Genomic DNA, 23,725 nt, shown 5'->3' with positions numbered 1-23,725 from the left:
CTCAGGGCCAGGACAGTGGGGGTCTGCTGGGCGACCCCCGAGGGGCCCAGGCCGCTGTCTGCCAGCACTCACTTCTCATATCGGTAGCACCACTCCTGGGTGGCAGGGTCCAGGTGGAAGAGCTGGGGCGTCCAGGGCACCAGGTTCTGCTGACGCTCTCGGGCCCGCTGCCGCTGCGCCTCCTCCAGGGAAAACTTCTCCTGTGTGGCTTTGTGCTGGTCACCCTCACTGATGGCCCTGGTGACGTGCTGCCAGAGCCTGCGAGTGCAGCACCCGCTCTGAGCCAAGAGGACCTGGGCAGCCTTGTCCCTTCACACTAGAGGGGAGGCTCAGAGCAACCTCCACTTGATTGCCTCCAGCGACAGGGAGCTCACTATCTATCAGGGTGCCCATCTTCCCCGGGCACTGTTTATTTACCATGAGATGGTTCTTCCCTATGCTGGGCGCACACTTGGCACCAGCAGGGTCCTCCCTACAGAGCTCACTCTTCCCCAGGCCTCCCTTTCTCTCCCTCCAGCTTCGCACAGCCAGATGTGTCCTCTGCCACCAGGAATCCCCTCAGGTCTGTCCTCCTGCCAGGGACACCCAGGGAACATGCATCCAGGGGATCGCAGCTGCCAGCCCGGCCGCTCTGGCTGGGGTCAGGGGTCCTGAGCGCCCAGGCCTCACCTCTCCGACTCCAGCTCCATCTGCTCCCCCAGCAGCACCGTGTACCGCTTCAGCCGCTGCCTGCGCACCTCCTCGCTGGGGTTCCAGAAGAGGTCGGCGCCTCCTCTGCCCTCCTCCTTGATGAACACTTCCCTGTCCTGCCCCAGATGGTCGGGCGGGTCAGAGGTGCCGGCCGTGGTTCCGGAGTCTGGACCCGCCCATGCCTGCCCGGAGGCGGTGTCTCACCCAGTGTCCCGTGAGCCGCGCCAGGACCTCCTCGCCCGACGTGATCTTCCCCGAGATCTGGTTGATGCTTGTGCTGCCCCCGAAGAAGGGCTGTGGGAACACACCCGAGACGGACGCAGGTGAGGGTGCTGAGCTGGGGAGGAGGAGGGGCCCTTTCCTCATGGGGGTGCGAGCTCCCCACCCCGGTGCACAGTGGGGGCGGCCACACGCGCCCGCGGCCCAGCCGGAGCTCCAGGGTGCAGACTCCCAGCCAGGCCTTCGTGCCACGCGGTGGGGACGGGCCTGGGCCTCTCCTGGCTCTGCTGTGTGGTCTGCAGGCAGCCCCTTCCCCTCTCTGCGCCCCTCACAGGCTCCAGCTGTGCTGCAGGAGGGCCCGGAGCCGCTCGCCCGCGTGCCCCTGCTCAGGAAACCATCCCTGGGGACAGAGAGGGCGGCAGGGCCCCCCCAGGGCCTCGCCTCTCCCCGCCCGAGCCCCACGCCCCCCAAGGCCCTGGGCCGCCGAGCTGCCTGTGCCACCTTGAGCTTGAACTCCAGCTCAGCCTGCAGGTTGTTCTTCTCACACTCGATGGTCACCCTGCCGCCCAGCTCCATGGTCATCGTGCCGTAGAGGATGCCTGCAAGACAGCCACGGCGGCGGGGGTCATGGCCACCCCGGGGCCAGCTGAGCCTCCAGGCCTCGGTGGAGTCCCAGCAGCGCTGAGACGGGAATGAGTGTCAGGCCCCGAGGGTGAGAAGGGAGCGGGTGGACGGCAGGTGTTCCCGGGGGCCAGCGCTGCCAGGACGGTGAAAACCGGACCTGGCCCCTCGCTGGCCCGCTACCCGCAGCGGACAGGGTTCCTGGCCCCAGGGCCTTTGCTCATGTGAGTTGCTAAGTCTCAGAGACACCCCCACCCTTAACTGGGTCACTGCTTCCAGGAAGCCCCTGTTCCAGGTTCCCAGGAGCCCCACTGTCCCCTAGGAGACCCTCATCACTGTGGGTCACTTGGCTCCGCAGTTCCTGCCCCGCGTGGGTCTGTTTTAACTTAATACGTCAATGTTTTAATTAGTGAAGGAAAGCACAAGTCTTCTATCTCTGGTCAGATTGAAGGCTTACTCTGAAAGACAGAAAGAATGAGGAAGGAAGGGGAGAAGAGAAGGAAGAAAGGAAGGATCACTGTCACCTTAAGACACTTAGAGATGTGGGATAAAATATGTCTTTTGAAACTTCTTAAAAAACACAAGCTAATTGAAGTAGCAACATGGCGGGAATCACCCCCAAATCCTCCTGGCACCCAGTGGAAAAGCCACACTGAAGGGAGAGTGCCTCTGAGCTGCTCGGGCGCTTCTCCAGGACAGAGCAGCGTGGGCTCACAGAAGCAGGTGGGGGGCCCCGTGTGTGGGGGGAGGGCACCAGAGACCCCAGAACTGGCTATACCCAGCTTTGTAGTTTTGACTTTGGAACGAGGTACATGTTTTCATTTACAAAATCATTTTAAAGATGAAATAGCAATTCCTAAAAATCCAAAGTGCAATGAAACCAAAGACCAGAATGAGTGTCCCTTGGTGGCGTGATCTGAGTGGGGAGGATTCAGCATCCTCACAGATCCCAGTGGAACCTACTGAAGATGGGAAGGAGTGAAAAAATCACAGCCTTCATGGGCTTCCCTGGGGGCTCAGATGGTAGAGAATCTGCCTGCAATGCAGGAGACCCGGGTTCAGTCCCTGGGTCGGGAAGATCCCCTGGAGAAGGGAATGGCTACCCACTCCAGTATTCTTTCCTGGAGAATCCCATGGACAGAGGAGCCTGGCGGCTACAGTCCATGGGGTCGCAGTGACTCAGATAAGACTGAGCGAGGACTTTCACGTCGCGCTGTCTCCAGCCATCATCCTGCAGGCGGGCAGGGCTGTGTTGTTATGGGTGCTGTGGGTGGGGTGTGAGCAAGATAGAAAGTGAGCGTGGTGGGCTTGTTGCTGCTGCTAAGTCACTTCAGTTGTGCCTGACTCTGTGCAACCCTGTCCCTGGGATTCTCCAGGCAAGAACACTGGAGTGGGTTGCCATTTCCTTCTCCAATGCATGAAAGTGAAAAGTGAAAGTGAAGTTGCTCAGTCATGTCTGACTCTTTGCGACCCCAGGGACTGCAGCCCACCAGGCTCCTCCGTCCATGGGATTTTCCAGGCAAGAGTACTGGAGTGGGTGCCATTGCCTTCTCCGGGTGGGCTTGTTAGGTAGTTAGAATAGGGAAAAGGAGTCCGAAATGGCGGTGGCTAAAAGACCTGGAAGGGAAAAGCCCACGAAAATAGAACAAAGGAAGGTCCGAGGACCGGAGTGAGGTCTTCGGGTAGGACAGCACTCCTGGCTGAGCCCAATTTGCATAGGGCGGGCCCAGGGGGAAGAGAACATATAAAAGGAGGAGCGCAGCGCGCTCTCTCCCTGCCACGTGCGTACGCTCTTTCTCTCTCTCACCCACCCACCCCTCCCCACTGCTCGCCGGCGCGCTCCTCCACTCTCTTCTCTTTCAAGGATGGATTCTCCTGCTATCTTCTAAATAAAATAGAGCTGTAACGCTGATTTGTCTAAGAGCCATGACTCGGTTTGTCCAGACCCGAGAGCTGAGACGCGCCGAGGGCTTTAATATCCGTCGCTCCACATCTTTGTTGTGACAAGACGGAACGGAGCACCAAACACTCGCCTGACAGGCTCATGGAAACGGGCTGTCTTCTATGGGAGGAAGACATTTCACACGCGGTGAACGGGGCGGACAAAAACCCACCGTCTTGAATCTGGATTGGAAATGTAAGTGTGAACGCATCTGTTTTAATCTTAAAAAAACAAAACAAAACATTCTATGTTCGGCTCAGTGGAAAGCCCTAGGGAAACAGAGACCAGACCACTCAAAGGAAGCAGACCTCGCCTCCAGACAATGGTGTCTAAGTCTAAAATACCTCTTCCTACTGGAAAGAACGAGAGGCTCCCTGGAGAAATGGCTGATTCACGGGCTAGAGCAGGAAACGCCAGAGTCTCCTGGGATCCCGGCAGGAGGAGGCAGGCCGCTCAGGCTGGGTGTACCAAGGTCCCAGGGCCAATCTGAGGGCTCCCGCTGGTCAACATGGCAGCAGGAGCAGCCAGCGTGATTCCAGCTGGAACACTCTTTATGATCATGCATGTTCTGATCAAACCATGCTCAAAGCAACATGACCTCACCCAGGACCACCTCTGGAGGAGTTCAGGGGGGAAACTCATTACTGTTTTGAAAACGCCAGAAACATTATATCAACAGCCTCAGATATGCAGATGTTACCACCCTAATGGCAGAAAGTGAAGAGGAACTGAAGAGCCTCTTGATGAGGGTGAAAGAGGAGACTGAAAGAAACTCAACACAAAAAACTAAGATCATGGCATCTTGTCCCATCATTTCACGCACGGCAAATAGAAAGGGAAAAAATGGAAGCAGTCACAGATTTTATTATCTTGGGCTCCAAAATCACTGTGGACAGTGACTGCAGCCAGGAAATTAAAAGACACTTGCCCCATAAGAAAGCTATGCCAACCCTGGACAGTGTATTAAAAAGCAGAGACATCACTTTGCTGACAAAGGTCTCTATAGTCTAAGCTATGGTTTTTCCAGCAGTCATGTACAGATGTGAGAGCTGGACCATAAAGAACGTTGAGTGCTGAAGAATTAATGCTTTCGAATTGTGGTGGTGGTAAAGACTCTTGAGAGTCCCTTGGACTGCAAGGAGATCAAACCAGTCCATCCTAAAGGAAATCAACACTGAATATTCATTGGAAGGACTGATGCTGAAGCTGAAGCTCCAATACTCTGGCCACCTGATGCAAAGAGCTGACTCATTGGAGAAGACCCTGATGTTGGGAAAGATAGAAGGCAGGAGGAAAAGGGGACGACAGAGGATGAGATGGTTGGATGGCATCACTGACTCAAGGACATGAATCTGAGCAAACTCTGGGAGATGGTGAAGGACAGGGGAGCCTGGCGTGCTGCAGGCCATGGGGTCACAAAGAGTTGGACATGACTTAGCGATTGAACAACAACAACGTTTGGAAAAGAGAAAAAATCTGGCATTTATCCTACATGTGCTGGACCGAGTGGCTAAGCACATGGTAGTGAGTGGGAGCTTCTCTTTGCAGAAGATTGCCTGCTGGCTGGATGAAGGAGCAAGGGACCATCACCATCTGTGGCGCCTCCCAGGTTAGCGGAAGCAGAAGCTGAGAGTCCACATCCCATCCCTGCCGCTACCATCGCAGAGATGGAGACAGCTCGGCATCGCGAACCTCACGGCGCGGAGGCAGCAGCCACCTACTGTTGTCTCGTTGGAAAACCGTGCCTGAAAGGGATCAAGCCTCCAGGGATGAGGTCAGCTTCCAGACTCTAGAGAACATGTTCAGCTGCACCATGGACACAGCTCGTAAATCCAGACCGGAGGAAACCCCACAAGAAAATGATCCTATTCCTTCAAGAAATACATTGTGGGAACGAGGGCGCGGACGGCGGCGGCGGCGGCGGCGGCGCGGAAGGCGCGGTGCGGTCCCGAGGGTGCGGCCGCGGAGGGGATGGCTTTGTCCCGTCTGCCCTGGGAACCCGAGAGCATTGGGATGCTGTCTATCAGAGAGAACTGCACACTTTCCAAGAATACAGAGATACAGGAGAAATCTGGTTTGGAGAAGAGAGTATGACTCGACTAATAAGGTGGATGCAGAAACACCAGATTCCATTGGATGCTTCAGTGCTTGATATTGGAACTGGAAATGGTGTTTTCCTGGTTGAACTTGCAAAATTTGGTTTCTCTGATGTTACTGGAATTGATTACTCTCCATCTGCAATACACCTTTCTGGAAGTATTATAGAAAAAGGTTTATCTAACATTAAGTTGAAGGTAGAAGACTTTTTGAACCCTTCCACAAAGTAGTCTGGATTTCATATTTGTATTGACAAAGGGACTTTTGATGCCATAAGCCTTAATCCTGACAATGCAGTTGAGAAGAGGAAATAGTATGTGAAATCTCTCTCCAGAGTATTGAAAGTGAAAGGCTTTTTTCTAATAACCTCATGTAATTGGACCAAGGAAGAGTTGCTAGATGAATTCAGTGAAGGATTTGAACTTTTTGAAGAGCTGCCCACACCCAAGTTCAGCTTTGGAGGCCGATCTGGAAACAGTGTAGCAGCGTTGGTTTTCCAAAAAACATGAGACTTTTCACCGGAGATTCAGTTAGTGTCTTTTTAAGAAGCTCTGCATCAAAGTAAACCTGACACAGAAAATGCAAGTGCAGGTAAATGTTTAGTAAGTACACAGGAGGCACATTTCGAGTAGAAATAATGGGTTGGTTAAAAAAAAAAAAAAATCATGAGCATGTAAGTGGTTGGGTTTTAGAGATAAACCAAGAATAATTTTAAAATTTTCTTTTGTATTTGAGATGTAAATAGTTCTCTTTCAGATTAAAAAAATAATTCCTGAAACTGCTGAACAGTTAAAACTTTAAAGCAGTAAATGAATTTACAGAAAAAAAAAAAAAGAAATACATTGTGAGGGAAAAAAAGGTGCAGGGTCATACCGAGCACAGAGTGTGACCCTCACCTGGAATCCTCTTCAAACAAATGAACTGCAGTGTATGTATGTGCGTGTATTTGTACACACCTCGGCTTCCCTGCTGGCTCAGAGGGCAAAGAATCTGCCTGCAATGCAGGAGACGGGGGTCTGACCCCTGGGTCGGGAAGGTCCCCTGGAGAAGGGAAAGGCTGCCCACTCCAGTGTTCTGGCCTGGAGCATCCCATGGACAGAGGAGCCTGGAGGGCCACAGCCCATGGGGTTGCCAAGGGTCAGATACGACCGAGCAACTAACGCTTTGACATATATAAGCATATGTGTATTTATGACAATTAGGGGACTTTGACTGTATATCTGATGATATTAAGGAAAGAGTCTTGGTTACTTTTTCTGTGTATATAATGATAGTCTTGTGATGATGGCTAAGAAAGGGAATGCTTACCTTGTAGTGAGTGATTCATTACCATGTAGTGACACAAAATGAAACATAGATGATGTGATATCTAAGTCTACTTCAAATGAATGAGGGGGGAGAGGTGTGACTGAGAGCAAAGGAAGCAAGATATCCGCTTTGTTTTGGGTAGGTGGGGGGAGGGGCCCCTGTCCTTTCACAAGTGTTTGATGTTTTCCATAACAGGAAGTTGATGAAAAAGTCATGTTCTTTTAAATGCACTGATGAACAGATAGGCATGTAAATAAATAAATAAGAGTAATCCTCTGGGATAAAAAAATAAGGAGAGGAGGGGAGGCGGGGAGGAGGTGGAGGGCTAAGGGGAAGCGGAGGAAGAGAAGCATCCGTCCTCTGAGCAGCGAGGCCTTTGCTGACCTGACCCTTGGTGTCCGGCGGGGAGCAGGACAGAGGGGCTGCCTCAGAGTCGCAAGGAAAGTGTGTTCTAGACATTTCCATAAACCTGGAACGCCCACCTCTCTGTACCTCAGCAAAAGGAGAGGCAAGGAAACAGTGGTACTGGGCATGATTCTCGGGGTTGAAGGGCTTCCCTTGTGGCTCGGCTGGGAAAGAATCCGCCTGTAACGCGAGAGCCGGGTTCAATCCCTGGGTTTGGAAGAGCCCCTGGAGAAGGAAAAGGATACCCACTCCAGTATTCTGGCCTGGAGCATCCCATGGACAGAGGAGCCTGGCAAGCCACAGTCCATGGGGTTGCCAAGAGTCACATACAGCTGAGCGACCAACACTTTACGTACATAAACATACATGTGTTTATGACAATTAAGGGACTTTGAATACTGTCTACCTGATGATATTAAGGAAAGAGTCTCGGTTACTTTTTCTGTGTATGTAATGATAGACTTGTGATTACAGCTAAGAAGGGGAATCCTTACCTTGTAGTGAGTGATTCACTACCGTGTAGTGACACAAACTGAAGCAGAGATGATGTGATATCTAGAGTCTACATCAAATGAATGAGGTGGGAGGCGTGTGACCGAGAACAAAGGAAGCAAGATACCCGCTGAGGTGTGGGTACGTGGTGGGGGAGGTGTCCCTGTCCTTTCACGTGTGTTTGATGAGAATTCCATGGACTGTATAGCCCACAGGGTCAAAAAAATTGGACAAGACTGAGCACCTTTCACTTCACTTGGAGTTAAAAGTGCCTCCACCTCGCACACCCCTGGCCTTGAATGTATAAGGTGAGTTTGCAGCTCCAATAGAAACTTCCTGGGCGTCCCTGGCGATCCCGTGGCTGAGTTCACCTGCCAATGCAGGGATCATGGGTCCCACCCCTGGTCCGGGAGGATCCCACATGCAGCGGGGCATCTCAGCCCAGGCACCACGGCTGCGGAGCCTGTGCTCTGGAGCCCGGGAACCACAACTGTGAAGCCAACGTGTCACAGCTCTGAAGCCTGTGCCCTCGAGCCGGTGCTCTGCAACAAGAAAAGCCACTTCAACGAGAAGCCCACAGACCACAACCAACAGCAGCCTCTGCTTCCCGCCACTGGAGAAAGCCTGTGCATAAATAAGTCCATTTTTTACAAATAGAGAAATTTCCTGTGTCGTTCACAACCTACTAGACACAACAGCCTCGTATAGGGGAAGACCCCCAACAGGATTAGAATCCCAAAGTCTCAATATATATAGTCATCCACTGAAGGAATGTTTATTCAGCATCTCACTACTGTGGGCAGAGGGGACCCAGCAGTAAACTGGCTAGAATACTGAAATCCTAGATAGAGACTAGAAAACAATTATGTTTACAATGTTTACAGATCTTTAAGAAGAAACTTTGAACTTGATCAAGGAACAAGATACAAAAGAAACCAACAAACAGGTTTAAAATGAAAGCAAATGAAATTGTTACGGGAAAAAACTCCCTAACGTCGAAATTAAACTCAGTGGATGAATTAAGTATAAGGCTAGTAAGAGTTGACAGTTTAGATCTAAAGAAGTTATCTAGAACATAAAAAGATAAAGGATATGAAATGCAGGGCATAGAATGTCTGATTGAAGTTCTAGAAAAAAATTGAGAAATTGGAATGAGGCAGTATTAAAAAAGAATGGCTTAAAAACTTCCACACTTGATCAAAACCATGAAATCGCTGCCTAAAAAGTTTAAACAAACAAAAACCCTCACAAATAAAAGAAAAAAGCCGACTTCTCTGGTGCTCCAGTGGCTAAGAATCCGCCTGCCAACGCAGCGGACACAGGTTTGATCCCCGGTCTGGGAAGATCCCACAAACTGAGGGGCAACGAAACCTGGGCACCACAGCGGCTCAGCCCGGCTCAGCCGGAGCCTGCGAGCCCCGATCACTGAAGCCCGAGGGCCTGGAGCCCGCGCGCTGAGACGGAGAGGCCCTTGCAGTGAGAAGCCTGTGCACCAGGACTAGAGTGAAGCCCCTGCTGGCTCGCGGCAATCACAGGACAGCCCCACACAACAGCCAAGACCCAGCACTGCCCAAAACAAAAACGAATAAACACGTGTAACAAGAAGACGGAAACCCTGGGCTGTCAAGCCACAGGAAGGGAGGGAGGAAACTTAAATGCGTATTGCTCAGTCAAAGACACTGATCTGAAAACACTACATGCCCTATGATTCCAACTCTGTGACCTTCGGAAAAGAGCAAAGGTTTGTAGGCGGTGAAAAGACCTGCGGTCGCCAGGGGTTTGCGGGAGGGGGAGGGAGGAAGAGGTGAATGCATCTGTTCATGTGTAACCATCATAAGAAATCTTTAGGGTGGCGAAACTATTCTGTGATCTTGTAATGATAGAAACACTTATTTGTCCCAGTCCATATAATTATACAACAAAGTGTGAACCCTAATGTAAACTACGGACTGAAGTTAACATTCAATAATAATGTGTCAGTGCCAGCTAACCAACAGTAACACTGCAGCGCCGTAATGAAAGATGTTTACAGTAGGGAATTCCTGGATGTGTGTGAGTATGCTCGTGTGTGTGTGTGTGTGTGTGTGTGTGTGTGTGTGTGTGTACGCGTGCATGCGTGCATGCGTGTGTTGGGACAGATGGGGATATGGAGTGCTTTGCATGTTCTGCTCAGACTTTTGGAAACCTAAACCTATTGTAAAAAAAAAAAAAAAGCCCATTAATTAAAAAATAAAAGAAATCCTATAACTGAATCACTTTGTTGTATACCAAAAATTGACACAACATTGTAGCCAAAAAAAAAAAAGGAAATCTAAACCTTGAACTACTACCACGAGACTGCAGAACTCCAGAAACAAGAGAAGATCCTAAAAGCAGCTACAGAGAAAAGCAGATCAGGTAACAAGCAGGCTGGCGCTGATCGCTCACCAGCCACGATGGAAACTGGAAGGTGGGAACAAGCTTTCAAAGCAGAGACAGACCATCTGCCCAGAATTTCAAACCCCACTAAACAGTCACGTGAAAGGGAGCGTGAAGCAGATGCCTTCGGGCAGACAAGAACCAGGCTGTCCCCCGAGGGAGCCGGCCCAGACTCTGCCCCGGGGGGCGGGGGCCCCACAGCCTCTCACCTTTGCAGTGGGCGTAGGGCATGGTGAGGCTGTAATCCTCCGCCCGGTTCAGGAAGGTGAGGGTGGCCTTGCCATCCAGCAGAGCTGACAGCGAGTTCCCTGCAGGGAGACACGGCGTAGGAGGAACAGCGCGCGGAGCCGGATCCTGGGGGCCTGGGCCCCCACCCCACCCCAAGTCACAGGGCCTGGGCTCCCTTCCAACAGCTGGGAAGAGCCCCAGGCACCGTGAGCTGTGTGCCTGTGGGTGACTTAAGCTCTCCGAGCCTCAGGTTCTGCGAAAGCCCCATCCAGGTTGCACAGGGCGTGCATCCTGAGGATGAGGAGCTACTTCAGCTGTGTCACGTGTATTTCAGTTACTAAAGCCGGGATTCCCACGGGGGAGGCTTTGACCCTTTCCCAACCAGGGCCTCTGCTCTGATTTTAAACACCTCCAGAGACAGGGTAAGGCCCACGCAAGGGCACACAGTCGGTGACGGGAGCACGGGGGTTGGAGAGGTGGGCAGAGCCCACGCACTCAGCTGGGTACACAGAGGCACTCGGCCCACCTGTCCACCAGTGAGAGCCACGGCGAGGCCACCCCCATGGAGAAATGCAGAGGAACCCACTGCCAGGCTCTCGAGGTCTGTGGGACGCACCGTCCTGTGAGGGCGAAGCTGTCCTACCCCGCGCCGTCCGACACGGCGGCCACCTGTGGCTACCTGCATGTGGCCAGAGTGACTGAGGGGCCGCTGGTAAGTTTCATTCCACCTGAGTCCCTTTAAATAGCCGCGTGCGGTCAGCGGTGCTGGACGGCCCAGCCAGCCCTGGAGGCACCTTTGCACGTGGTCGTTTCTCATTATCCTCCTGGCACCCCCGTGAACCCCACGGCTGAGAGAGGGATGGGAGGAGCCGCCTGGGGGTCTCTGCAGACCCCAGGTTCTGAGCACTTAACCCCCGCGTGGTCCCTGCTAGGAGAGGTGGGGAGGGACAGGAATACGGCCCCCGTGGGAGGTCTTGGTGACCCCTGAATCCGCAGCTCAGTCCTCCCCCCAGCCCGTTTCCCTGAGGCCCCCGGGGAGACCCCAGGGACCCGCTCCCCTCTCACCGTAGAATCGGGACTTGGCGGTGACACTGCCGCTGATGCAGAAGCCGTCCTTCCGGTTGCTGACGTGGAAGGCGGACACGGGTGGGTGGTGGGAGACCTGTGGGCGGGGAGGCAGCTCTAGCGACGGCCCCAGCAGCGGGCAGCCCCGGTCCCCCCCCATTCCCTCCCGGCCCCAGCAGCGGGCATGAGGGCAGTCTCGTCTTGGGACTCGGCCCAGGAACTGTCTGCCATCCCCGTGTCCCGCCCAGGGGCCCCCAGGAAGGCGGGACGCGCTGGGCCCTCCGCAAGGACACACGGCTGTCACAGCCACGGTGGGGTCTGCACCCCTGAGAGAATCCCCCCGGCAGCAGCGATGCCAGGGCTCTTCCGACGGTCCCAGGTGGGGCCGCCCAGAAACAGGCCCGGGCTGAGGCACCGCCCACCCGCCGCCGGGGCCCGCCCGCCGCAGAGCCCGGCGCCCAGCCCGGGGTGGCCCTTGCCTGCTCAGCGATGTAGAAGGTGTGGCTGTTGGTCTGGGGGTGGAACCAGCAGCAGCGGAAGGTCTCCCCCAGGATGGGGTTGTAGGGCTTCTTGATGCCCTGCAGGCAATGAACAAGAGGCTGGCGTGAGACACCGGGGGCGGGGGTGGCCAAGGACGCCGGCTGGGCTGGGCTGAGCTGAGGACCGAGGGACGGTGAGGGGGCTGCCCCTGCCCACCGAACCGGCAGGCAGAAAGTCTCTACAAGGGACGCCCCATTTGCAGCCAGCGTCCCGGAACAACACCCCACTCCTGCTCCAGGGAGACTATGCTCTGCCCATGATTTCCATTCGGGGGCGGGGGGGAACAGCCCACACGTGTCGTGTCCACATCTCTGCTGTGAGGGGCTCTCAAGACCCTGACCACCGCCTACTCTTGCTGGACGCCTGGGAAGCCAGTGCGCCGCCTGCTCAGAGTCCCCCGTGGCTTCCAGTGACCTTTCGGGTGAGAACCCAAGTCCTCCAGCACGTCCTGCCCCAGCTCTGCCACACTCACCTCCTTTCAGGTCCCCAAACAGTTCAAGTTCATCAGGGAACAATCTCCCTGCGTGGAGAGCCCTCCGCCCGGCTCTCCGTAGCCAGCTCGGGCCCACCTCCCCCACATCTGATGTCCGTCAACTGCCGCTGTGTGCACACACGGGCCTCACCCCGGAGACCCAGGCTCGTGACTGTCTGCAGAGCCCCCGGAGGCGTCCCTGCGCGTCCATAGCTCCCACACCCTGCCCATCAGTCCTTCTCCGACCCGAGCTTCCTAGACCCAGCTCTGAGCCGACTCTGCGGCAGCCAGTGTGCTGTCCTGGGTGGGCACCCTGGCACGCGGAGCCCCCTCCTCTGAGAAGTCCTCCGGAGTGCGCCCTCTGTCCCAACGGCTGCACACCTGGCTTGGCCCAGGGCCTGCGTCAGAATGCGGAAAGCCCCAGGAAGAGTGGGGAGACCTAGTCCCACTTGCTAACTGCTCTGTGACTCCAGGCCTTCCCCTCCCCTCTCTGAGCCTCAGTTTCCCCTCCGGCACAGTGGAGATGTGGGACCCCAGGCCCCTCCCATCACTACAGCCAGAGGGGCCCTGCTCTCATCAGAGCCCGGAATTTGGTTTTCAAAAGGGGCTTCGTGCGCAAAACCCAGGGGTCCCCAGGGCTCCTCGGGGTTCAGGGGCCTACGTCCTCCTATTGGCACTTCTGTGTCGCAGCTGTTTCTCTGAGGCGTGGAGGCCCAGCTCAGGCCTTTCAGGGATGGGGACCGCCTTGGGGGCCTGGCCCCGCCAGCGGGTCCCTGGGTGGGAAGTCCGGGCCCGGCCCCCCATCTCTGAGGACCTGGGGGGACAATCCCGGGGGGTGGGAGATGCCCCTCACCCCCGACTGCAGGCAGGGGCTGGGAGGACCTCCCGCTGGCCGCCCCCATCCCTCCCCAGCAGGCGCGCTCACCTTGGGCTTCTTGTAGAAGCCGGACAGGTACCATCGCAGTACGAGCTTCATGCGGCGGTAGGCGTCCTCCTCCAGCGCAGCCCTGCGACCGTGGGCGGGGGAGCCCTCACTCCAGGTCGGGGACCTGGGCCTCTCCCTCCTTCTGTTTCAACCTCCATCCGCTTGCTGGAAACCCAGGCCCTTCCCAAGCGTCCCCGCCCCGATGCCATGATGAAGGGAAGTGTGTGTGTGTTGGGGGGTGAATCTCCCACCTCTGGGAAATCGGGTCAGGAAATATCAGTGTGGCTCCACCGCTGGCGCAGCGAGGGCGTGGCCGGCCGAGCCTGGCAAGACGCCGCCTCCAGGAAGCCGCCAGGATGCTCTCCCCCTCACCCAGCTCCCTCTGCATGGGCTCCTGAGCCTGCAGGCCCCCTCCCACCCTCGGCCTTGTTCATCCTGAGGGCTAGCAGTGCCAGGGCTCAGGTGCACAGAGGGTGCCGGGCTCCCCTGCGATGGGGGCCCTGACGGATGTGGGACGGCCCTGCCCCCCAGGCCCAGCAGCCCCTCCCTGGAGTCGGGCCCCTTGGAGGCAGGGGCCGTCTCCCGGGGACCCTCTGCATGGCTGGGGGTGGGTGCCGGGGCCTCCCCGAGGCATACCTGGAGAGCAGGTCGGCGTGGTAGTAGTAGTCTGAGAGCTTGCTGAGAAACGAGCGCGGCTCGAGCACGAAGGTGGGCAGCGCCACGCGGGACAGGTCCATGCCCGGCCGCAGCTGCTTCAGCAGGACCCACATCAGGCTCTTGTTCTCGTCCGACACCGTCTCCACCTGCGACGCCTCGCCCCGCTGCAGGCACAGGGGCCAGGTCAGGCCGCAGCCGGGCAGGGGAGCCTCGGTGCCCGGGGAAGCCACGAGGGGCCCAACTGCCACCCCATCAGGGGTCCCCCCGGCCCGGCCCCCACGCCCAGCAAGCCTGTCCTGGCCCTTTTCCGGCCTGTGTCCCCCGAGCCCAGAGGGGCGCCTGCTGGCCCAGGCCAGCTCCCTTGGGCCTCGGTTCCCGGCCAGCCCAGACGGCCTGGGCGCCCTCAGCCCCTCGCGGCCTGTGCCCGCCTGACACCTGTCTGGGCACTTCGCACACTCCCAGCGCCGCGGCAGCAGGGGGCACGCGCTCAGAGGCCTCGTCCCGCCCCCAGCCTGTCTCTCTCCACCCAGGGACATGACCCCGGGGCTTCGGGCCGGCACCCCCTTCAGAAGGGGGCCTTCACTTCCTCAGGAGCACATGGGGCCCCCTCTCTCCCCTGAGACGTCTCACCCTCCCCGGAGCCACGGGCTTTGTCTGGGCAGCGGGTGGGGGCGTGGTGGCCAGGGAGCCTGGGGACCGGGTGGGGCTCCATCTCCAGAACACGCCCACCACAGGCCCTCAGGTGGGCAGAACCATCTCAGAAAGGGTCACGCGGCTGTCAGGGGACGGCCGGCTGGCGGGACGGGTGATCCCAGGCAGGGCTGGGACCCTCACCCTTGGGATGCCCTGGGTGATGCCAAGCCCCTCTCCCCTCCCTGCGGACCCCAGGACCTATGGACCCAAGGTCTTGGGCCTGGGGTGTGTGTAGCTGGACCTGACCCCTGGGAGGGAGCAGAACAGGGATGCCAGCAGCCCGCCCCGCACCAGGATCCGCCCCCTCCTCCTCCTGCCCCCAATCCTTCCCTCCTCCTCCTGCCCCCAATCCTTCCCGGCATCAGGGTCTTTTCCAACAAGCAGGCCCTTCACATCTCTCCGGGGGCTCTCCCCAAGTCCCGCCACCCTGGCCCGCCCGGTTCCGGGCCCTCTGGGTGCAGCAGAGCCGGTGAGTTCTCCCCGAGGGGACGGCCAGGCGCTGCCTCCACGGCTCCAGGGCTGGGGGCTCGGGGCGGGGCGGCTCTCACCTCCCCCAGCTCCTCGTGGCCCTGCACCACGTAGGTGGTCCCTCTGCGCCCGGGGCCCGCCGGGGCCTCGGACTGGTCGCTGCCACTCTCGGTCTTCCGGCTGTGGTCGTGCGTCTCGTTATCCGACTCCTCGGCGTTTTCCCTTTCTGACTTGTCCGAGAAAGCGTCGTTCTCCAGGGGGTTCTCCAGGGAGGACCCGTTCAGTCTGGAAGGTGGATGGTGGCCATGGGCGGCTGGTCACGGTGAGGCCAGGCACCCCCACCTCTGGGCACACACCCAGCACCCCCACCAGGTGCCCCTCCCTGCCAGGCGCCTCACCCCCCTCCCTGTGTTTAAAACCCTCGGCGATGGGCATTTGACACTATTGTCCCAGTTCACAGATGAACACTCTGAGGCTCTGGGGTCCCCCTGGAGTGGAGGAGGCCTGCCTTGGGGGCCAGGGTGTGGGCAGCCAGACCTTTGTGGCGTTTGCTCCCCATCCCCTCCCCACGTCCAAGGAGCCCCCGCGTGCTGCTGCCTGAAGCGCCCAGCAGGCAGGAGACCCAGGCTCCTGGGAGGGGCTGGCCCCCGCCCCCCACACCCCTGCTCACGGGAACAGGTCCTGGTCATGGATGGTGCCCGAGGCGGGCAGCCCACAGAGCGAGGAGGGCGACCCGTCCGGCGAGGACCCGGGCTCCCCGTCACGGCCCTGCTTGCAGGCGCTGAGTCTCAGGAGACTGGAGCACCGCAGCGCCAGCTCCAGGGCGTCCAGCCAGCAGCGGCCTGCGGGCGAGGGTGGGATGAGCGGCCCCCAACTCGGGAAGGGCCCAGGGCACATGGGCAAGCCCCCCTGCCCCGCTGCCCGGGAGCTGGCCCACCCTCACCCTGCCCTTCCTCAACAAGGAGCCTCCGCAGGACCACCCCACTCCTAGCACATGGTTATTCGCCTGTGTTACAAAGGACTGAGGCCGGGAGGGGTAAGTGACCGCCTCAAGGTCACATGCTAAGCAGGACCCCACGTGCTAAGTCGCTTCAGTTATTATCTGACTCTTGGCGACCCCATGGACTGTAGACCACCAGGCTCCTCTGTCCATGGGATTCTCCAGGCAAGAATACTGGAGGGGTTGCCATGCCCTTCTCCAGGGGATCTTCCCCACCCAGGGACTGAACCCACGTCTCTGGCGTCTCCTGCACTGGCAGGTGGGTTCTTCACCACTTGTGCCACCTGGGAAGCCGTCTTTATCCAGAGGCCCTGCAAGTTCCCACCTATGGAGTTGGGACCAGGGCCCTCCTGGATGGAAACTGCCCCCACAGGTCCAGGCAGGGCCCGGCCTCTGCAGCTGAGGGCTTTTGCTGGCCTGGAGCACACGTGGGTGGCAGGCTGGGGAGGGGACTGCTGAACCAAGGCCGAGGAGGCAGCTCCTGGTGTTGCAACAGCCCTGGGAGATGGGGGGAGGGCCGACCTGAAGGGCAGAGCGGTGGTGGATGGACCCAGCCGCCTCCAAACCAGCCCTGGTCCCCAGCCCTTTGCTGCCTTCCTGGTGGAGGCTGCCAGCAGGTTAGACCTGCGGTTCAAGCACTTTGAGCGCATTTCTTTACTTCTCCGAGCCTTTAAAGTATGACTCTCCTGGAGGCAGTAAGTTTCCTTCCCTAACTCTCCTCCTCCAGGAAGCCCGCCCTGATACCCCCAGGGCCTGTGGACGTCCTTCCTCCCTGACTATGGCCCCCAACTCCATCAGGGCCTCGGCTCATGCCTCAGCCCAGCTGGCCTTGTCTGAAGGGTCTCTGCTTGCCTCCCCCAGCAGATAGCAGGCTCCACGGGAGCCGGGCCGCCCTGTCCATCCCAGGGCCCAGGAGGGGCGTGGCACCGAGCGGGGGTGCTGCGGACAGACGGTGGCACTCAAGCCACTCAGGAGCGTCGACGCGGCGTCTGGCCACCAGGGGGCAGCCGGGAGGCCCAGAGTCCGGTGGTCAGGCCCGGCGTCCTCGGGCAGCGCCTCCCCGGCCCCGGACCACTAGAGGGAGCCCTGCGCCCGCGCCCCGGGGCGGGAGACAGCGGCGTTTACTCCGGGCGGCCGCGCGAGCTGAGGAACGCACGTCCCTCGGCCCCGGGCAGTTCCGCCAGCCTGTCTCCCCAGGTCTCCCCAGGTGGTTGGTAAGAGCAGCAGCTGGTGACTCAGGGGTGCCCGGCACTCAGCAATTGTTATCTGCTAAATACGGTCATCGGATTCTCAGCAGCTAAGGAGAGCGTGTTACTGCTCACCCTTTGCCCATGGGGGAGACAGGCTCAGAGACGGGGCAGGTGAGTGGGGGGCTTGTCCCCTGACGCCAGGCTGCCCCCTTGGATGGCGTCGGGAGGGTCCAAACCGGGGTCCCCTGCACCTGGCTGATCCCTCCACCAAGGGGCAGGGGTGCTTCACGTGGGGTCACCGTGGAGACCGGCAGGCCCGGTGGGACTCACCGTCAGACTCAGAGGCGGCCCTGAAGATCAGGTAGCTGCTGGGCAGGGGCTGGGTGATGGAGCCAACGCTCTCGCCCTTGGGGCCCTGGAGGGGCAGAGAGGCGGCGTCACCCAAGGGACGGGGGGAAACTCAGGTCAGGAGGTCATGGGGACCCCCCAACACACACGCACAGACGCTTCCGGGGCCTCGGGACCCCCAGGCGGGGTCAGGCACCCGGCCATGCAGACACAGCAGGTAGCAAGACAGGTGAGTGGGCGCTCCCTGACCTCCTCCTCAGCTGGCAGCCCCACTCTCGGTTTTCCTCTCTGAGCCCCCATTTAGGTGGCCAGAATCAGCATGTGCAAATCCAGGACGCTTGGTTAAATTTGAATCTCAGAAAAATTACATATACACAGTTTAAATATATCCCATACAATATTTGGGACATACTTATACTAAAAAAAGAGCCGACTCACTGGGAAAGACCCCGATGCAGGGAGAGATTGAAGGCAAAAGAAGAGGGCGGCAGAAGATGAAATGGTTAGACAACACCACTGACTCAACGGACGTGAGTTTGCACGAACTCTGGGAGACAGTGAAGGACAGGGGAGCCTGGTGGGCTGCAGTCCGTGGGGTCGCAAAGTCGGACACGATTTAGCGACTGAACAACAACATACTAAAAAAAACCTTTTTGATCTCCCTCTGAAATCCAAATGTACCCAGGCATTCTGGATTTCATCTGGCAACCTGACCGCTCTGGTCCTGGGCTGGGCCGCCCCCGGGTTCTGAAGGGGGAGGTCTGGGCCTGGAGCAGCTGCCCTCACATGGCCCCGTTCCCCAGCCTCTGGACAGGGCTCGACGTGTGACCTGAACCCATCAGGTCCCCAGGTCCCGAGCACCCCTCACCCCAACATGTGTTCCACATGGAAGGCCACTGGCAACCTCTGATCCCCCGGCCACCAAGTGACTAACCCTTGGAACCGTCAGCCCAGTTCTGGACCCCCTGCTCCTGGGGCCCAGCATGAGGCTCCTGACTGCCCAGCCATGCTCTCCTCCCGACCAGCACGCCCCCGCCCCCTCCCACCTCACCCATGGGCATCTCTCCTCGCCTGGCCCCCGAGCCCCGGGGCCCACACTGCGGTACCTTCACAGCCCAGACGGACTGGTCCAGCGGGTGGAAGAGCTTGAAGCAGAAGCCGTCCTTCTTGGAGGGTCTCTCGATGAGCTCGCAGCAGTGCAGCAGGACCGTGCCCACCCACTGGCCCACCTTGGGCGTCTTGTAGATGAGCAGCACTCCCGGCTTCAGCACGCACCACAGTTTGGTCCAGCTCTTCAGGGTCCCTCGGATCTGGGGGGAAGGGTGCTGCCGTCAATGCCGGCTGGGGACCCTGGGGGCATCGGAACTGCAGACGGACGGGGCCCCGGGCCGGGTTCTCTTTTAGACTTTAACAGGAACTCTAAAAGACGGTGAATCCAAAGAAAGATGCTGGAGCCAGGTTTACTGGTGAAGTTCCCAGAGCTCAAGTTCAGGCTCAAGCTCAAGCTCAAGGCCCTGCTCTGGTCCTGGGAGGAACTGGCAACAAGCAGTGACTGCTGTAAGTATCAGCCTTGTGATTTTGAAACTTGGGATCATTTCTTTTTTCATTCTAAATTAATATTGTTTTGCACCTAATTTTTTATTCCTAATTTTGTGGAGCAAAAAGAAAAAAGAGCCCACAAAGGCCCAGAGCTTTGCAGATGCCCAGGCTCCGAGCCTGCTTTCTCCTCTGCCCCTCGCAGGAGCCCCAAGGATTCCACAGCTTTATCCCCACTCTGTGGAGGGGGAAACTGAGGCTTGGGGCTGAGGCAGTCGCTCGTGGCCTGAGAGGTCTGAACACAGGCCTCTGACCACAGCCCAGTCCTGTCCCCAGAAGCCAGGGTTTCGACTCCCTCCTGTGTCCCCAGCAGGGGACTCCACTGGACTCTGGGCCCCCCGCAGGTCAGGGGTCCCTCCACCTTAAACAGAAACAGGGTTTCTGCAGACATGACCGAGTGAAGATGAGGCGGTCCTGGAGCAGGGGCCCTGGTCCAACGACCGTGTCCTTTTAAGAGGAGGAGAGGACACAGACCCAGGAGGAGGCCAGGTGACCGCAGAGGCAGAAGCTGGAGGAGGTGGCCACAAGTCCGGGGACACCCGGGGCCACCAGCGGCGGGGAGACGCAGGAAGAGCCCTCCTCCGGAGCCTTGGGAAGGGGCCTGTCCCGCCAGGACCTGGATTTGGGGCTTCCGCCTCTGGACCTGGGGGTCCGTTTTGGTTGCTGTAAGCCACCAGCTTGCAGTCCCTGGCCCCAGGACGTGGCTACAGCCTGCCGTGGCCCCCAAGCCCAGCCGCCTCCACAGGGGCTGGTGAGCCTGCGCCGTCCCTGGGGGCGGCCCCCCAAAGCAGCCGGGGCCGAGGCGAGGCCTGCGCTCACCTTGAGGCTGTCGGCCATGATGACCACACTGGGGTCCGTCAGGGCGCTGAGCAGCTGCCTCGTGGCACGCTTCTTCTCCTGGCGGTAGGTCTCCTTCTGCGCCTGGGCCCAGGGCACCGTGGGGGTCAGCGGAGAAGGCCCCGGACTGGCCCTTCCCCGGGGCTCCCATCCCGGGCATCGAGCTGGCGGACGAGGACGGGTCCCGGGAGAGGGCAGGAAGAGGGGGCGTGGGGGGGCGCCGGGGTGCCGTCCGCCCCCCTCCCCTCGGCAGGCTGGAGGTGGGGGCTGGCCGCACTGGCCCGCACGCCCCTTCATCCAGCAAATGAGGCCCGCGGCCCCTCCCCGGGCCCAGGCCCACCTTGAGCGCTTCCTTCTTGCTGACCTTGGCCGTCGGGGACACACACTCCCTGTCCGACCCGTTGCACAGCCTGTATTCCGCCTGCAGGAGAGACTCAGGTTGGGGTGTGTACAGTCCAGGAGGGGGTGGCGCTGGGGGTGCAGGAAGCAGGAGGTGGGAGTCCACTGCTCCCCCAGCCCCAGCCCCGGTGCGGGGGGGACGGAGGGAACAGGCAGTGAGGCGAACCTGTGAACAAGAGCTGGGGGGGCACCGTGGTGGGTGTTCAACGTGGCCCCTTCCCTGGGCTCGTGTGTGTGCAGGGGGGACCTCTGTCCCTGGCACCCTGACAGCAGCTGCCGGTCGGGGGGCAACACCCAGGCCCCCTCCAGCCATCCAAGGCTATGGGGCAGGGGGAGGGCGGAGCTGCATCCACAGATGTGGGCATGACGGGCCCTCAGTCCTTTTACAGATGGAGAAACTGAGGCCAGGGTTGGGGCATGGGGAGAAAAACGTCAGGACTAAAGGCTGCAGATTCCTGCCTGCTTCCGTAGGGCCTGCAAGCCCAGGATGGGTTTTACCAGTTTTTGGGGGGGCAGCATTTGTGGTATCTTAGTTCCTAACCAGGGATCGAACCCGGGCTGCCTGCAGTGAAAGCATGGAGTCCTAACCCCTGGACCACCAGGGACGGCCCAGGTTTCACATTTTTAAGGGATTGGGGGGTGGGGGAATCAAGGTGGGATGCAATCCAGATTTCTGCATCCACCAGGGAGGCTCTTCTGGCGCCAGCCGTGCCAGTCCCTTCCACGCCACCCGCGGCTGCATGCAATCGAGGGGCCACATCAGGCCCCGGGGACAGAGTCCTGTGGCTGCCGAGCCAGAGACGCTCCCTCTCTGCCCCCCTGCAGAGGCGGGCCTGCCCTGCGCTGTCCGCTGGGCTGCGTGCCCCGACCCCGAGCCGCCAAGCCCGGGAGGGGGCCTGGAGGCTGGCCGGCCCCAGCTCCCTCCCCGCACAAAGTGAGGGGCGCGGACCCCTTGGCCGCCCCGTCCTCTGAGGTCGCAGTTGCCCTCACTCACCTAGTTCTTGCCGCCACCCAGGGGGCGGGCCTGGTCGTGCTGTGCGTGCTAAGTCGCTTCAGTCGTGTCCGACTCTGTGCGACCCCGTGGCCTGTAGCCTGCCGGGCTCCTGTCTGTGGGATGCTCCAGGCAGGAATCCTGGAGCGGGCTGCCATGCCCTCCTCCACTCCCACCGTCACTGGGCATCTGGTGCCCGCGAGGCTGCAGAGCCGGTGGCAGGGCTCTGACCGGGGCTGTCCAGTCGGCCAGCTGTGCCCGCGGCACCACGTGCCGGGCGAGGCCTCCGGTGCGGGGTTAGGACGGCGGCAAGGAGGGGTGAGAGCCGCGCCGGAGACGGCGGGTGTGTGTGGGAATCACGGCAGCTCTGCCCACGCTCCCAGCCACGCCCCGCGGCACAGAGAGGCTCAGAACCTGCCCGCGGTCGCGCAGCTCCGACGGGGGCTGGGCCCGGGCAGTGTCACTCTGCGCGCGCTCTCTGAGACCAGTCCAGACATTCGGGAGCCCGGGAAGCCAGGGGCACGGTCAGGGTGCCTGGGGAACACTGCCCCAGAAAACAGCTCTGGGCTGAGGCAGGAGCGATGGCGGCAGGCTCTGGGGGCCGGGCTGACGCTCCGGCTCCTGGGGTGCTGGGGTTCTCGTGCCTGGAACCCCGGATTCCTCAGCACATGCTGTTCCCCCGCCCAACGCTCTTCCCTGCTCCTTCCTCAGGCCTCGCTGAGCTGCCTCCACTGGAGGAAGACGGCCCTGAGCACCCTGCTGGCATCAGACCCCGGACACCCCACCCACCCCTGGCTGCACGCACATCTGGGTATCATGCCAGGAGCCCCACTGTGGACGGCTTCCGCCCGGCGCCCCCGGCACCAGGAGCCTGGGGAGCACATTGGGTGAACGCAGGCGTGAACGAGCACGCCCTCTGCCAGGTTCCTGCCACCCGCTTCCCACCAGATGCTGCTGGAAGGAGCTTGTCTGGGGCGACAGAGGGAGAGAGAGGGACAGAGTTGGGGCCGTGGGGCTGGGAGGAGCGGGCGGGGTGGGGTGTCCGTGCCCCGCACCCTCTGCTCCTGGGCCCTGCGAGGCCGCTGGGCCGGGTCACAGCAGCCCCGGCCTGGGGCCAGGCTGGGGACCCCGCCAGGCCCGCCTGCTGGCTCCTGAGGCCGCAGCACGTGTAGGCACAGCAGGGCGATGACCGGCACCCTCAGGGCAGGAGACACTGCTCAGAGCCATGAACGTGGGGGTCTGCCCACAAACGTGCGGCTGCGGAAAACTCCTTTAAAAAAGTGCCCTAGAGCAGCCTACAGGACAGGGCGAAGCATCTGCAATCACGTGTCTGCAAAGCTCGTGTCCAGACACAGGAAGACCTCCCAACAACCCAACAAAGCGCATGTGCGCTCACTCGTTCCGACTCTGCGACCCGTGGACTGTAGCCCGCCAGGCTCCTCTGTCCATGGGATGCTCCAGGCAGGAATCCTGGCACAGGTTGCCGTTTCCTCCTCCAGGGGATCTTCCCCACCCAGGGATCGAGCCCAAGGCCCTGGAGTCTCCTGCACTGGCAGGCGGGTTCCTGACCCCCAGGGCCACCTGGAAGCTGACAAAAGACAACAGCCGGGTGCAAAGATGGACTGTGGATGTGGACAGAAGGTCGACAAGAAAGTGAGAAAACGTTCGTCCCCCTGGGTCCTCAGCGAAGTGCTCATCCGACCACGGTGAGTCATCGCTTCACACCCACAGGCATGGCCATGGGGACGACGCCGAACAGAACCGAAGCCGGGTGTGAGACGTGGGCGCCCGCCTCCCCGCCGGCGGGATTGTAGCGCGGGGCGGCCACTGAGGAAGACCGCTCAGCACTTTCTCCAAGAGGCGAAGTACAGAATCTACTAGAAAGCCATCTTGCCAAAGAATTGCCACCTGGCCCAGCAATTCCACTCTGAGGTGCACACTCAGAGAAGTGAAACAGGGACTCAGACACCTGCACGCGCATGTTCGCGGGAGCTCTGCTGACGCGTGGACAAGCCGCCCGCTCCATCCAGCCCGTGGACTATTTCGGCCCTGACACCTGCCGCAGCTGGAAGCAGCCCGTCACAAAGCCCCACACGTGGCCCGGCTCCGCTGACACGCCGTGTC

The 23,725-nt window shown here is 59.5% G+C and overlaps 1 protein-coding gene and 1 pseudogene across 3 annotated transcripts in view; one reads left to right on the top strand and one right to left on the bottom strand.

The window, feature by feature from the left end:
- Nucleotides 1–23,725, bottom strand: part of OSBPL5 (oxysterol binding protein like 5) — a 68,805-nt gene that overhangs the window by 4,722 nt on the left and 40,358 nt on the right. For 2 of the 3 annotated variants that reach the window (XM_070457829.1, XM_070457828.1), the window contains 15 exons: nucleotides 20,552–20,632; nucleotides 20,194–20,295; nucleotides 18,885–19,088; nucleotides 17,761–17,845; nucleotides 15,911–16,082; nucleotides 15,321–15,525; nucleotides 14,059–14,243; nucleotides 13,423–13,504; nucleotides 11,965–12,063; nucleotides 11,486–11,582; nucleotides 10,402–10,500; nucleotides 1,411–1,508; nucleotides 895–984; nucleotides 670–806; nucleotides 73–258 (listed from right to left, as the gene is read on the bottom strand). In XM_070457829.1, the coding sequence (XP_070313930.1) occupies nucleotides 73–258; nucleotides 670–806; nucleotides 895–984; nucleotides 1,411–1,508; nucleotides 10,402–10,500; nucleotides 11,486–11,582; nucleotides 11,965–12,063; nucleotides 13,423–13,504; nucleotides 14,059–14,243; nucleotides 15,321–15,525; nucleotides 15,911–16,082; nucleotides 17,761–17,845; nucleotides 18,885–19,088; nucleotides 20,194–20,295; nucleotides 20,552–20,632 (1,922 nt within the window). The remainder of the gene's footprint in view (nucleotides 1–72; nucleotides 259–669; nucleotides 807–894; nucleotides 985–1,410; nucleotides 1,509–10,401; nucleotides 10,501–11,485; nucleotides 11,583–11,964; nucleotides 12,064–13,422; nucleotides 13,505–14,058; nucleotides 14,244–15,320; nucleotides 15,526–15,910; nucleotides 16,083–17,760; nucleotides 17,846–18,884; nucleotides 19,089–20,193; nucleotides 20,296–20,551; nucleotides 20,633–23,725) is intronic. The other variant, XM_070457827.1, reaches the window with a different exon arrangement.
- On the top strand, nucleotides 5,317–6,254 carry LOC139031911 (EEF1A lysine methyltransferase 2-like; annotated as a pseudogene).

This window comes from Odocoileus virginianus, chromosome 28 (genome assembly GCF_023699985.2).
Source record: "Odocoileus virginianus isolate 20LAN1187 ecotype Illinois chromosome 28, Ovbor_1.2, whole genome shotgun sequence".
In the NCBI taxonomy this organism is placed as follows: domain Eukaryota; kingdom Metazoa; phylum Chordata; class Mammalia; order Artiodactyla; family Cervidae; genus Odocoileus; species Odocoileus virginianus.
The sequence above is the reverse complement of the archived record's forward strand: the minus strand, read 5'-3'. Positions and strand labels throughout refer to the sequence as shown.